We start from the raw sequence: 13607 nt of genomic DNA on the forward strand, positions 1-13607 counted from the left end.
AGGAGCAGGGTGGCTATGGAGCTAGAGAGCCCCACCCTTTCTAGAAACTCCTTCCTTTCCTGACTAGAAAAACCTCAATAACTTACTTTAGGTCTGCTCTTGCAGAGTAGGGAGACCTGCCTCCCCCAACGGGTGAGGATGAGTGTACAGACGAGCCTTAAACCTATACCTGCAGGGGTAAGATCTTGCTTCCCTGGCTGTGTGCTTTCAACTGATCGTTCAGGTTTTTTTTGTAGCCTCAGTTTCTGCATCTGTAAAATGGGGATGGAACCTAGGGCCTTGTGCATCCTGAGCAGGCACTCTACCACTGCCATACCTCCAATCCTCAAACCCTGCAGACACTTTCCGAGAGAATAAATGTAGCGATACTGTGAAGGAAGAGCAGCCAGTGTCAAGCCTGGGGCCTGAGGTCAGGAGCTAGAGGAGATACGGGATGCATCAACACAGGTTGATCTGTGTCGCGGCAGGGATGAGATGTGAGCATGTTGGCATGGCATACAGGCCCCACACCTAGGCATGGGGGCCCACGGGCTGTCCCCGTGCATTCTGAGGTGGGTTAAGGTCTCTGTGCTCTGGATCTGTCACCTCATATTTCCTAAAGGGTTCTACTCTCTGGCCACTGTTTCTACCTTCTTATAAGTCATGCCAAAGGAAACCTGCCCACACTCCTGCCTCAGTAAGAGTGGGTGATGTTTATTGAGGGCTTAATATGTCCCAAGTGACCGTCCAGCTCAATTGATCTTGACATCTTATGAGGCCCAACTTACTGTCTGAGTTTTTCAGTTTCGGGAACTGAAATTCACGTAGCTGTTATGCACTGGGACTGGGATTTGAACCCAGCAGAGGCCTCATTCTTTCTTAACCTATAGGGCACTGCAGCCCGCGTAAGCATGAACTAACCACCTCTTAAGCAGGGAAGGAGGCCTGATGTGTTCCCAGTACTGGAGGAAGCCCACCTCCATTGTGTCCTTGGGGACTGAAGGCCAGTCTCCATGTACTATTCCAGGGTTAGAAAGGGCCTTGGAACCATCCCGTTCATTTTGCAGGTGAGGCCAGAGCATTTGCAAGCCTGCTCTGGGTGTCATGGATGATGGCAGTTGAGTGACCTCCCACAGTGTGGGTGGCGTGGGTGTTCCGGTGCTGGCAGGAGCTTTCTCATCCTGCCCTGTCCTCTCCGAGCCAGGCCTGAGCTGAAGTGACCTCCCTCCGCCTCACTCTCTTCCGTCTCGTCCTTCTCTAGATTGACAAGTATCTGTTTGCCATGCGGCTCTCCGATGAAACTCTGATAGATATTATGATGCGCTTCAAGAGGGAAATGCAGAATGGCCTCTCCCGAGATTTTAATCCGACAGCCACGGTGAAGATGTTGCCAACCTTTGTAAGGTCCATTCCTGATGGTTCAGGTGAGCCTCTTACCCAGAGAAGCCACCCTTCCCACTTTCATTTGTTCACGCATTCACTCATTCACTCACTCACCTATTCCATCCATTTATTCTCCCATTCACCCACCCATTGATGGATGCACTCATTGATTGATTGATCCATGTATCCATTTATCAATCCATCCATTAATAGATCCATTGCTCTATCTGTTGATCCATCCATCCATCCACCTGTCTGTCTGTCATATGTCTATTGAGCATCTGCCCTGAGCCAGGCACTGGGGATACCATGTTGGATAAGGTTGACCTGTCCTCGTGGGCCAGGCCATGGGATGGCTTGTGACGCTTTGAAAGTATAGTCTTTAAGGTTTTGTAGATACTGTGCAAATTGCTCTTATGTCTCCCCCGAACAAATGAAGGATTCATTTTAGGGGAATCTCTCAATCAGGGAGCACCAAGGCCAGCCTCTCTTTGGTACCCCAGATAAGTAGCAATCCTGGTGGCTAGAACTCTCAGAGTGGGATTCAAGATGCTATTTGAACAAATTCCCTAGATATTAAATCAAGGTAGACCCAAAGCAGACCTCTCAGTCTGCATCCCGGTGGCTCAGGCTGCAGTGGGGAGTTGAGAGGCTCCTGAGGATTGTCAGTACCCCATCCCAGCATAGTGGCATTAGCCCTGATCTTGCACAGTGGAGGCTGGGAGCCCACAGGCTCCCATGCTTAGTGAAGGCCATTCTGCCTGGCCAGCGTGCAGTTATTAGTTGGCAGGAGTGGGTGCCATGCCTGCCCCAGCTTGGCTCCTGCACAGGAATCCACTGTGAGCTGCATTCTGTGCCCTATGCTGGCACTCACCTGCTGCATGCCATGGGGGAGGGAGGTTATGAGGAAGTTGAGTTTCCCTTGCGAGTACATCTGTGAGTATGGCCTGCTGTTTCTTCCCTGCTCTAGGTTTTAAATCTTATCTGGAGGCTGTTCAAAGCAGCTTGTGTGGGGACGCCAGGGAAGCTGCAGCAGTTGCTGTGGTGTTTATGACCTAGGGCAAGAGACAGGCTGGAGCGGGGAGAATCTTGCCCAGCTACAGCTGGCCTTGGGAAGTCCTGAGTGAGACTCAGCCCAATGAAGGGCACTAGCTGTTTACTCTGTGTCTGCTGATGGGGCTCACTTCTCGCATACACATTGGCTTCCTATGTCTTGGATGTTTCTCTGGCTGCTTTAGAATCTGCTCTCCCTGTCTCTGTTCATTTGGTTCCTTGAGTTGGTTACCAGCAGTTTAGCTTTTGAAAAGTCCTGAAGAGGTTATGCCCTAGGTGTGTTCTCATGTCCGTGGCTACAAACTGACCTTGTAGGTCAGTTCCAGTTTTTTATCAGCCATGGATAAGCCCAGGCGCCTCACCGCCTGAGAGGAAAGCAGGGGGAGAGATGGTGTGGGCAGCCCCAGGAGAACACCTGCTTGGGCGGGGCTCTGGATGGAGAACCCAAAGGATACCTGATCCCAGCAGGCACCTGGTGCTGTGTGACCAGCTCAGGTAGAAACCTAGGAGGAAGAGGAACACCAGGTGCCTTCTTTTTCCTCCTGAACCCTGTCTTCTTTCTGGCTTGGCTCCAGGACCCTAGATCAGAGGGGTGCTCCTGCTCACTCTCTCCACCAACCATTTCCACAGTTTGAGGGTCTCAGAATGTGACCTAACCTGTTTAACGTGGTACGACTGCCTTCCCTCCCACCTGCTATCATGTTCTATCTATTTGGGAACACTTTTTTTTCTTTTTGTGGGACTGGGGTTTGAACTCAGGGCTTCATGCTTACAAAGCAAACGCTCTACTGCCTGAGCCACTCCTCCAGTCCATTTTGCTCTGGTTATTTTCAGGTATGGGATCTTGCAAACTATTTGCTCTGGCCTTGAACTACGATCCTCTTGATCTCAAGTAGCTAGGATAACAGGTGTGAGTCACTGGCACCTGGCTATTTCTTTTTTTTGTTTGTTTCTTTAAATATCTGATATCTGCACTGTTTTGTATAATAATTGCATCTTATGATTATCTCTGTTGATTTTGTGTGTGTGTGTGGTACTGGGGATTGAACCCAGGATGACATACATCTAAGCAAGTGCTCTACCACTTGAGCTATGCCCTCAGTCCTTTTGTTTGTATTTTGTTTTCAAGACAGAGTCTCACTAACTTTGGCTGGGCTGGTCTTAAACTCGTGATTCTCTTGCCTCTTCCTCCTGAGTATCTGGGATTACAGGTGGGCACCACCACACCCAGCTTCTCTTTGTTAATGTCACATCCAATAATAGTGCATCTCATAAGGAGTGGTGTCTTAAATGTAATAGCATTTGTGGTTATTGCTCTTGTTGGTAAACGTTGCTATAGTGCTTGTGGAATTGGAACCAGCAGTCTGAGCCCATGCCTCTTTTGAGGCTGTCTCCTTCAGTACCAATTGGACCAAGAGTTAGAGCCTTTCAGCAACATAGGCCAGTGTTGAGAACAAAAGGAGGAAGAGAGAGGAGGGGTGAAACCAAAGCCCTGAACCCCAGGGATCTGGGTGCTCTGTGCATAGGAAGGTGGGTCCTTTTAGCTTGTTGTTTTGGCTGAGGGCCCCTCCAGTACTCCTTAACAATGACCTCTTCACAACTAGATCATATCTACCAAGACCCCATTTCCAAATAAGAATGTGAATCCAGTGTACTAGGGGTTAGGATCTCTTTTTAGGATATTTAAGAACAAACCCTATTGCCTTTTTCCTGTGACTGTTCCTGATATTTCTGGTGGGCTCATATGCCCTGGGGCTACACTTGCAGTGGAATGGTCCTCACAGACCTGAGTATTGATGCAAGGACTTGATGCACCCCATATCCCTGGGCTTTTTCCTCCAAGAACCACAGGTGTAATCTGAAAGCAGGTCTCCTTAATAGGAAGTCATGTGCTGTTCTCTTTTTGAAATGTTAATCACTCTTCAACAGTAGTAATTAGTCAGCATAGAATTGGTGGCAATCCCAAACCACAGAAGGATAAGTGGAGCTCACCATGAATGGAGGCACACTGAGAAATCCCCTGCCTGTGAAGTGAAGACTGATTTCCTAGGCAAAGGGAGAAACCAACTTTCTCTTTCCTGCCAGCTTTGACCTTGGTGGACTGGACTCAGAGTTTTGAACCTGCTGATTTTTTGAAAAGACCTCTGAAAACATATCTGATAACACACATTCTGATACACATCAGCCCGTGTTTTAAATTAACTTTACTCCCTGTTTTTATGGACGGTGGGGTTTTTTGTTTAGGTGTTTTTAGTTCCTCTCAGTAGACTTTGCCGACTATATCCTCCTTTTTTTCCTCCTCTTATCACTAAAGATATCAGAGGTACCAGTTAGATTATACGATTTTTTGAGGGCATATACGGTTGGATATTTCTTTGCTTCTCCATCACAGTCACTAGCATGGTTTTTACCAAAAGAGAAACCAACAAAATATTTCCTGGAAGCTTTTGGATATCCCATTATCTTTTTTTTCATGCAAAGCAGAATGATTTATAGATTTTTGTGGTTTTTTTTTTTTTTTTTTTTTTTTTTGAGACAATGTCTCACCTTGTAGCCTTGCCTCACTTTGAACTCTGGATCCTCCTGCCATAGCTTCTGGGAGTACAGGCATGTCTCTCTACGCTGGGCCCTGAATATACAGTCCTACATTTCCGACCAAGGAAGGAGAATAGCTCCCTTTTCTTCCTCTGGTATTTGGGCTGACTCAGGTTTCCTGTCTGGAAGATGGTTGGATCATCCTGGAAGTTGCCCCCCTCTGTGAAATCTGCATGTCTGGTGATCTCCTTGGGTTGTGTGTGAAGGTTCTCATGGGGGCTGGCTGGCAGGGCACAGCTGGGCACTTCCTGAAGGTGGAGTTTGTGTCTGCCCTATGTTTCAGCACAGGCCTGTACTGGAGAGACATCTGTCCTTGTGTTTGTCTTCCATTATTTGCGGGTAATAATGGCTGTCATTAGGACGCAGAGTTGCTGGGCCCTTCAGATGCTGTGTTTAATGAGGCTTCTCTTGAAGAGTGGCTCTCCTGGCTTCAGTGGAAATGGGAAATGTGTGCAGAAGTTTCAAGTAGGAGGCCCCGGCAGCCAGTGCCCAGCTTGAGACCAATGATTTCATGAGGAAGTTGGAAGGAAGCTTGCTGCTGTAGAAAGACACTGAACTTGAAGTCAAAGGGAAAAAATAAATAAACAATTCATAAATAAAGCGAAAAATCCAGAGCACTGGATAAGTCTCTGGTGCTGTATTCACTCTCTGCATAACCTTGGAGAACTCACTTCACTTTTGTGAGGTTCCACTTCCTCATCTGTAAAATGGGTGTGATGATCTCTGCCCTTCCTGTCTGGCAGGACTGTCATCAAGAACAGAGGGAAGGGCTCTGGAAACAGCATACCGCCATCAGTACACAGAGGGGCCCATCACCAATATCATTATGGAAACTTAATAACTGACTTTGCAACAGTCCCTTGCAAGGCTCCCCCCTACTGTTGGGCCAGCCTTGCCCCTAGAGGAAGGGTGCAGTCTTCCAGAACTCACTGGCATCTCTGATGTTATTGAAGGAGACCCAAGGCAGACTTTCACCTCCACCCCACATAAAATGGGGTGAGCCCCAGACTGCAGTTCTGGTCCTTCTGCAGTGGGTTGTGACAGTACCCCTCAGCTGTGACCTGGGGAGCCAACCTGAGATATAAAAGGGATGATAGATTCCTTTTGTTATAGAAGGCAAGTAAGTATTTCGGGGTGCTCCTTCCCTACACAAGAATATTGAACTTGGGAACCTTCTGGTTGTAGCTGCAATAAATCAAACTCAAATCATTTGAGGCAAAAAAGGGGAAATTCTAGATTCTATCATGGGAAGTCTACTTGTCAGGAGCTGCTCTGTCTCTTACTCTGTCAGTCAGCCTGGCTTTACTGTGTTGCCTTCATTCATGGACCACCTCTGCCCTTCTAATGGGGACACAGCCCTGTAGCCCTAGGCTGACATCTCCCTCCCTGGCTAGAGTCCCAGCCAGAGAGCTGGCCTTGTTCACGCTGAAGGACTAGTGGTCTTGGAGGGGCCCATGACTGGTTGACTTGGATCATGTGTTCATACTGACCCAATCACTATGGCTGTGATTGTGACTCACACTTTGGTCTCCCTGGAGCTGGAGCAGGGGGCAGCCTTACCTCCAGCCTCATGGGTGAAAAATAGGAGGGTAGTGAGCTAAAGAGATTCAAAGAAGTTAAGTCTGCTTTTTAGTTTTCTGTGGGGAATAACAGCTCTATAATCATAACATGTTAGCTAGACATCCAACAGAATTTACCTGAAGTCGTTCCTTGGAGTCTTTTGCCTGGTAGAGTATAGGCGTGAACAGGCCATGTGCCTGACCCTGGCAGTTCTTACTGCACCAGCTACACTCACACTGCGACCTTGATGCCCTGGGGAGGGAGGGGGGTAGGTGAGTGAACCTGCCCTGGCCTCCAAGTTGCTTATCACCCACCTGAGGAAGATAAGGTGTATACACACACAAAAGAGTAAGAGTCATGGTTTGCAAAGGCATAGTGGAGAGTGGGGCCCAGCGGGCCATAGAAATGTGAGCCAGTGCTGTGTACCCTGAGGCCTTGCTCCTCCCCAATCTACATGCAGGAGGTCACATTTCACTTAACCTGCTGGAAAAGTTGTAAGGCCTGGGCCTGCAGAGGGGCTGCCGGACACTGACGCCTTCATTGATCAGGGACCAGCTGTGTGGCCAAGGATGCTGATTGGTTAGGCACCTCAACCACCATCACTTGGAACTTGGAGCGACCTGAAACCTGCTTTCTCTGATTCATCTGAAAATGAGACTGAGCAAGCAACTGAAAGATTTCCCATGCTATCTTGGAAGATATGATAAATCCAATACAAGCATGTCATTGTATAAAAGAGAATACATTTTGTTTTTAAACGAAAAGCAACTATTACTTAAAAAACTGAGAAAGCCCAAGGGACCTAGAATAACCAAACAGTCTTAAGAAGAACCAAGTTGAAAAACTTTTGCTTCCCAGTTCCAGAACTCATTACAAACAACAATAAATCAGGGCTGTGTGGTACTTACTAGCAGAAGGGTAGCCGTAGAGATCAATGAAACCAAATTGAGAGTTCAGAAACTAACTCAATACATTTATGGTTAATTGATTTTTGGCAAGGGTGGCAAGGCTGTTTAGTGAGGGAAAGAATTGTCTTTTCAGCAATTGGTGCGGAGGCATTCAATATCACATGCAAAAGAATGAAGTTGAACCCTTGCCTAATACCATATACAAAAATTAACTCACAATGGATCAAAGACCTAAATGTAAGAGCTAAAACTATAGAACTCCTAAAAGAAAATATAGCTGGGAGTCTTTGTGACCTGGGATTTGGCAATGGATTCTGAGATATAAAATCAAAGCACAACTAACAAAATAAAAACTAGAAAAATTGTACTTCATCAAAATTAATTTTTGGTTTTTTTTGGGGGTGGGACTGGGGTTTGAACTCAGGTCTTCACACTTCCAAAGCCAGCATTAGCAGAGCAGGCACTATGTCACTGGAGCCACACCTCCAGTTCATTTTGCTCTGGTTATTTTGAATATGGGGTCTTGCAAACGATTGGCCTGGTCTGGCCTCAGATTGTAATCTTCCTGATCTCATTCTCCTGAGTAGCTAGGATTATAGGCATGAGTCTCTGGCACCTGACTAAAATTAAAAATTTTAATAAGAGCCAGGTGCTAGTGGCTCACGCTTGTAATCCTAGCTACTCAGGAGGCAAACATCAGGAGGATCAAAGTTTGAGACCGGCCTGGGTAAATAGTTCTTGAGACTGTTTGGGTATCTTGAAAATACACAACAGAATATAGAGCTGGTAGAGTATCTCAAGTGTTAGAGTACCTGCCTAGCAATCTTGAGGCCATGGGTTCAACCCTCAGTACTGCCAAAAAGCAAAAAACAAAAGATCCAAAATAAAAACAAGTGGGGAAAAAGAAAAAAAAAACCAAACAAACTAAAACAAAGAACTCTTAAAAACTCAGCACTAAAAAGATAACTCAGGCTTTTGTTTGTTTATTTGTTATTTGTAGGACTAGGGTTTAAACTTAGGGCTTCCCTCTACTGTTTGAGCCACATCTCTAGTTCATTTTGCTCTGGTTATTTTCGGGTATGGGGGCATCTTGCAAACTATTTACCTGAGTTGGTCTTGAACCAAGGTCCTCCTGATCTCAGCTTCCCAAGTGGCTAGGATTATAGATATGAGCCACCAGCCCCTGGCTGGCAACTCAGTTTTTAAAATGAACAGAAGAGCTGAATAGACTTGTTTCCAGAGAAAATATCCGAATAGCCAATAACCCTGTGAAGACATGCTTAGCATCATTAGTTTAGAGAAATGAAAATCAAGATAAAAAGACAGTCCCTAGTGTAGTTAAAGATATGGATATGGAAAATGGTGCAGCTGCTTTGAAAACAGTGGTAAGTTCTCAGAAAGTTCAACATGGTCCATCACTTGACATAGCAATTCTACTCGGTATGTACCCAAGAGAAACGAAAATGGATGTCCACAAAGACCTGTCTGCCAGCGCTCACAGCAGTGTTGTTTGCAATGGCTGACCTGTAGAAGCGGCCGTGTGCATCCGCAGATGAACGGATGTGGCAAAATTGTATATCTAAACAGTGGGAGAGCCTCTGACCATGAAAAGGAATGAAATACCAATACAAACTACAACATGGATGAACTTTTAAAGCATTTTGCTAAGTGAAAGAAGACAGTCACAGACAGATAGACAGTAGATTAGCGGAGGCCTAAGGCTGGGGGAAGCGAGGGGCTTTGGGAGTGACAAAGGGTCCTGGGTTTCTTTTTGAGGTGATGAAAATGTTCTAAAACTGGTAGTGGTGATGATTGTAAAATGAATATACTAAAACCATTGAATTGTGTACTTTAAATGAGCAAATTTTGTGGTATGTGAATTAAATTTCAATCATGTCATTATATGAAATATAATAAAATCCTTTTCTAGGGAAGTAAGGTGCCCCAAAGCAGTCTGGTATCAATTGCCATAGGATTGAAGGCTTTGTGGGTCACTGGGACTCAGGGAGGCAGGGGTGGCTGTCACCTTGGCCTGATGACAAAGGGTATAACAGATAAACCTTGGAGGCATCATGCTATGTGAAATAAGCCAGTCATAAAGACAGCTGGTGTCCGTATAAAATATACAGAAGAAGCGAGTTTTAGAAAGGGACTGGGGGGGTGGGGACGGGGTAATTGCTTAATGGTTAGAGAGTTTTGCTGGGAATGATGAAAAAGTTTTGGAAATAGATAGTGATGGTTGCCCAATATGGCAACTGTGTTAATGACACTGAACTATACACTTAAAAATGGTTATAATGGCAAGTTTTGTGTGTATTACCTCAACAATGAGAGAACCACCCTGTGGGGTACATGGAGCTGTAGACTATAGTGGTGATGGGTGTCTGAACTAACATGGAAGGAACCCAAGTGGGTGGTTCTAGGTGTAGGGTGTTCTCTGAGTTGAAGTGCTGGGTGATTTTATTTATGGGCAGCAGTGCTGTTTTTGTTGTTGCTGTTTGGTGGTACTGGGGTTTGAACTCAAGGCCTCATGCTTGCTAGGCAGGTGCTCTACCACCTTGAGCCACTCTGCCAGCCCTTTTTTGGTGTTGGGTGTTTTTGAGATAGGGTCTCACAAACTATCTTCCAAATCGAGCTCAAACTGTGATCCTTCTTGATCTCTGCCTCCTGAGTAACTAGGATTACAGATATGAGCCACTGGCACCCAGCTAGCCATGCTTTTTTTGAAATAGGCTGAGGAATTAGAGGCAGGTGGGATGAATTTTTGTACGAAATCCAGGACTTCACTTCCCCTGCAGTCAGGAGATGAAGGGGATTGGTTGAAGCTCTTCCTGTCTGAGGTTGCCAGAAGAGCTTGGATGAAAATTGAATGATTTCCTGTGGCCCTCAGAGGCAGATGAGGCTTGGTCTAGGGAGCAGCATAGCATGTAGCCGTCCCCTGACACTTAAATCTGATGTGTCACCTGTGTTGTCTTCCTTCACAGAAAAGGGAGATTTCATAGCCCTGGATCTTGGCGGGTCTTCTTTTCGAATTCTGCGGGTACAAGTGAATCACGAGAAGAACCAGAATGTTCACATGGAGTCAGAGGCTTATGACACCCCAGAGAATATTGTTCATGGCAGTGGAAGCCAGGTGGGTCTCTGTTTTCTTCAGACCAGCCTCTTTGGGCCAGCGTCCTCTGGGGCACTTCAGGTACCAGACTTCGGAGCACGTGGGAGTCATGAGCCCCTGCAGGGGTTGCTGCAGCCTGGCATAGTGCATATGTAAAGGCCTCCTGGATGGAGGGATGTGGCAGATGGGTGGTTCTGGGATGTGCCCGAAGAGCTGTCTGCTAAATGGGTAAATTGGTGGGGCGGGAGTGGGTGCTTGGACTCTGTCAGGGTGAAGGGTGTGGGGAGGAAGTCCCCGGGACTCTGTTGCAAATGCCCTCATTCCTGCATCCCGGGTTGGTGTCGGAGTACAGGTTTAGTACAGCCTTTAAGTGGAAATGTCCTTTTCTTTGGATCATTGGCCTCACTCACTAACCTCAGGCCAGGCCCTGTGAAGTGGCTGAGACCCTGTAGGGCAGGAATAGAGTTCATAGCTCCGGTAACTGGGGGTTCTTCTCTCCTGATGTAATAGAGTATACACACCCGTGGCTCAGTAAGCAGAGAGAGCATGCCCTTCCTCCCACACTAGTACCCATGCCTGAGGCCCACTCCCCCGACCCCTGGCCCTGTCCAGGAGGAGCCTGTCTAGTTGTGGTGAGTGGTGGGTCTCTATCCCTCCAGGACCCTGAGGGCAGGGTTCGGGTAGCCCTATCAATTTTTAGTCATTTCTGGGTCTCCTGAGCCTGTCAGTGGGGCCACTTCCCACTGTGGACAGCTGGCTCTCAAGGCTGTGCTTGCTCCCCAGTCAGGGTTGCAGTCTAGGGTGCTGTTCAGAACTTGCCAGATGTTTGCTGTAGGGAGGGGGTGTTCACCACAAATTAAGGGCTAAGTTCTCCATTGGTTCTAGGGTGGATTTTGAGGTGAAGCCCAGGAAGCTCCCCTTTGGCCTCTATTTTGTTCCTAGGTTAGTGTGGGTGGTACCTAGAGCAAGCCACACAACATTTCTTTGTTCAAGAGACAAGGGTTAATTGTGGCCTTGAACTTGCTCCTCTGGGTTTGCATTCAGAGCTTTTCATACCATAGTGAGCATTGACAGGCACACTGTCTCTAGGCAGGTGAGGCACTTTACTGCCAGTCACTGAACAGGGGTGTGTCACTCGTTGGGTAGCCTCACCTCTGTCACTAGACTGCACCTGGTGTGTGCATGAGGCTGCAGCTGGTGGGTCTCCCAGCCCTACTTTATTGGCTGCTATACCATTCCTTTCTGCAGGTGGCCAGCAGCTGAAGTACTTGGCAGGCGGCTGTGCTTCCATTTGACAACAGATACTGGCCTGTCACTCTCTGTAACTCATGGATCTTGGGTTGAGCCATTTAAGCTTGGTCCCTTTACCATTGAAACTGTCATACGTACACATTCCCTGTGTGCTTTGGCCTGACCTTGTGGGAGCAAGGTTTGTTAATTAAGGTTTCTCCCCTCCTCCGGTGCACACTCACTGCATTCTCTCTACAGTAGCTCCCTTCTTAACACTGTCTCCTTCTACCCTGTCCCCTCTGCCTTCTCAGTCCGATGATCACTTTGCTTCCTGCTGTCTGTTTCTTCCTCTGCCTCTCTCTGTGAGAAGATGATGATGACAATATGTCTTTTCATTATGGCAGATAGGGACATCGTGTTTGTTATGTGCAAGTCAAGTACTCATTTAGTCTTCTCAACCCTGTGGTGTAGGTATTATCATCATTCCCATTTTATTGATGGGGAAATCAAGGCTCAGCTGTACAATAACTAGCTTCTGGGATTTGAATGTAGGCAGTCTGGCTCCAGAAGTTAGTTTCTGGTAGGGTGGTAGTGAATGCCTATAATCCCAGCAGTTGGGAGGCAGAGAGGCGGGGGGATCATGAGTTTGAGGCCAGACTGGGCTACATAGCTAGACCATGTCTCAAACAAATATACACAAAAAGTTACAGATTCAGCAACTTGGAATTCCTATGTAGAGTTTTGTCTTGATCTTTATTTTCTTATTGAAATTTTGGAGTCAAGGGCTGTAGACAATCCCCTCATCAGGGGATGAAGATGGAGGGGATGACGTGGGAGCCTCTTCCCCAGCAGTCTGGTGTTAGAAATCAGCATCAGGAGGCCCAGCTTTCTGAGCTGTTTTTCTCACCTGTTCTCTGGAGATGGTGGTGACCCAGGTCCTCATTTTGCCTGTGGAGCTACTCACAGACTGTAAGCAGTGTGAATGTTGGGGTTTGTGATCACAGGGGATTCTCACCCTCTGGGATGTGTGGCTGTTTTAAAATTGATTTTTAAATCTTTTACTTGAAATACTGTTAAACTTACAGAGACATTCTAAAATAAACACAGGCGCTCCTTATTTTACCCTCCACCTGACTCCCTGTCACCTCTTTCTGTTTTCCTTGTCTCCTAGTCACAGACATGGCTTGGCTCAGGGCAGCTTCCTGCTTCCTTGGGCTGGCTTGTAGCTGCCACATTGTGGAAACTTCACAGAAATTCTCAGCAGAGTGCCCTGGGAGCTGTGTTTGGCTTGGGTTCAGGCACTGGCTGCAGGGCCTGTGTCTGTGCATCTGACACCCCTGGCCATTTCCTTGCCTGTCCTTCCTTCCCTCTGCTGGGCCTGCAGCAGGGATGTGTGGAGCTCCCAGTGCAGATGGTGTGGGGAGCAAGGACCAACTTAGTCATGGGTTTATATCCAACTGAAATAGGTCAGAGGAAGCTTAGCCTGGCTCCTCCTGACTCCAGTCAGTGATGTCACCTCAGCAGTGGCCTGAGTAATAGTGAATCAGGGACCGAGGCTCCCATATGAGAAGTGATTGGATTTCCCTTTACTCTAGTACAGAGTCGAACTTGAAAGCTGGGTCAGGGACATCGGGAAGATGACTGGCCATAATGAGTTCTGGCTCCTTGTGAAAGACACCCCTACAAGGAGACCCGTAAGGCAGATGGCCTCATCTGGGAGCTTGGGCTGTGGCTGCTTCATGTGACTGGTTTGACCCTTTCATCTCTGCCTCTGAGCTCACGGAAGC

General features: G+C 47.2%; 1 protein-coding gene across 1 annotated transcript in view; it reads left to right on the forward strand.

Annotated features, from left to right (window-relative positions):
- Hk1 (hexokinase 1) overlaps window positions 1–13607 on the forward strand; it is a 57246-nt gene that overhangs the window by 15969 nt on the left and 27670 nt on the right. Inside the window, exons 2-3 of the mRNA XM_020161977.2 lie at window positions 1241–1403; window positions 10463–10611. Of these exons, the coding sequence (XP_020017566.1) occupies window positions 1241–1403; window positions 10463–10611 (312 nt within the window). The remainder of the gene's footprint in view (window positions 1–1240; window positions 1404–10462; window positions 10612–13607) is intronic.

The sequence above is a fragment of the Castor canadensis genome, chromosome 7 (genome assembly GCF_047511655.1).
Source record: "Castor canadensis chromosome 7, mCasCan1.hap1v2, whole genome shotgun sequence".
Classification (NCBI taxonomy): Eukaryota; Metazoa; Chordata; class Mammalia; order Rodentia; family Castoridae; genus Castor; species Castor canadensis.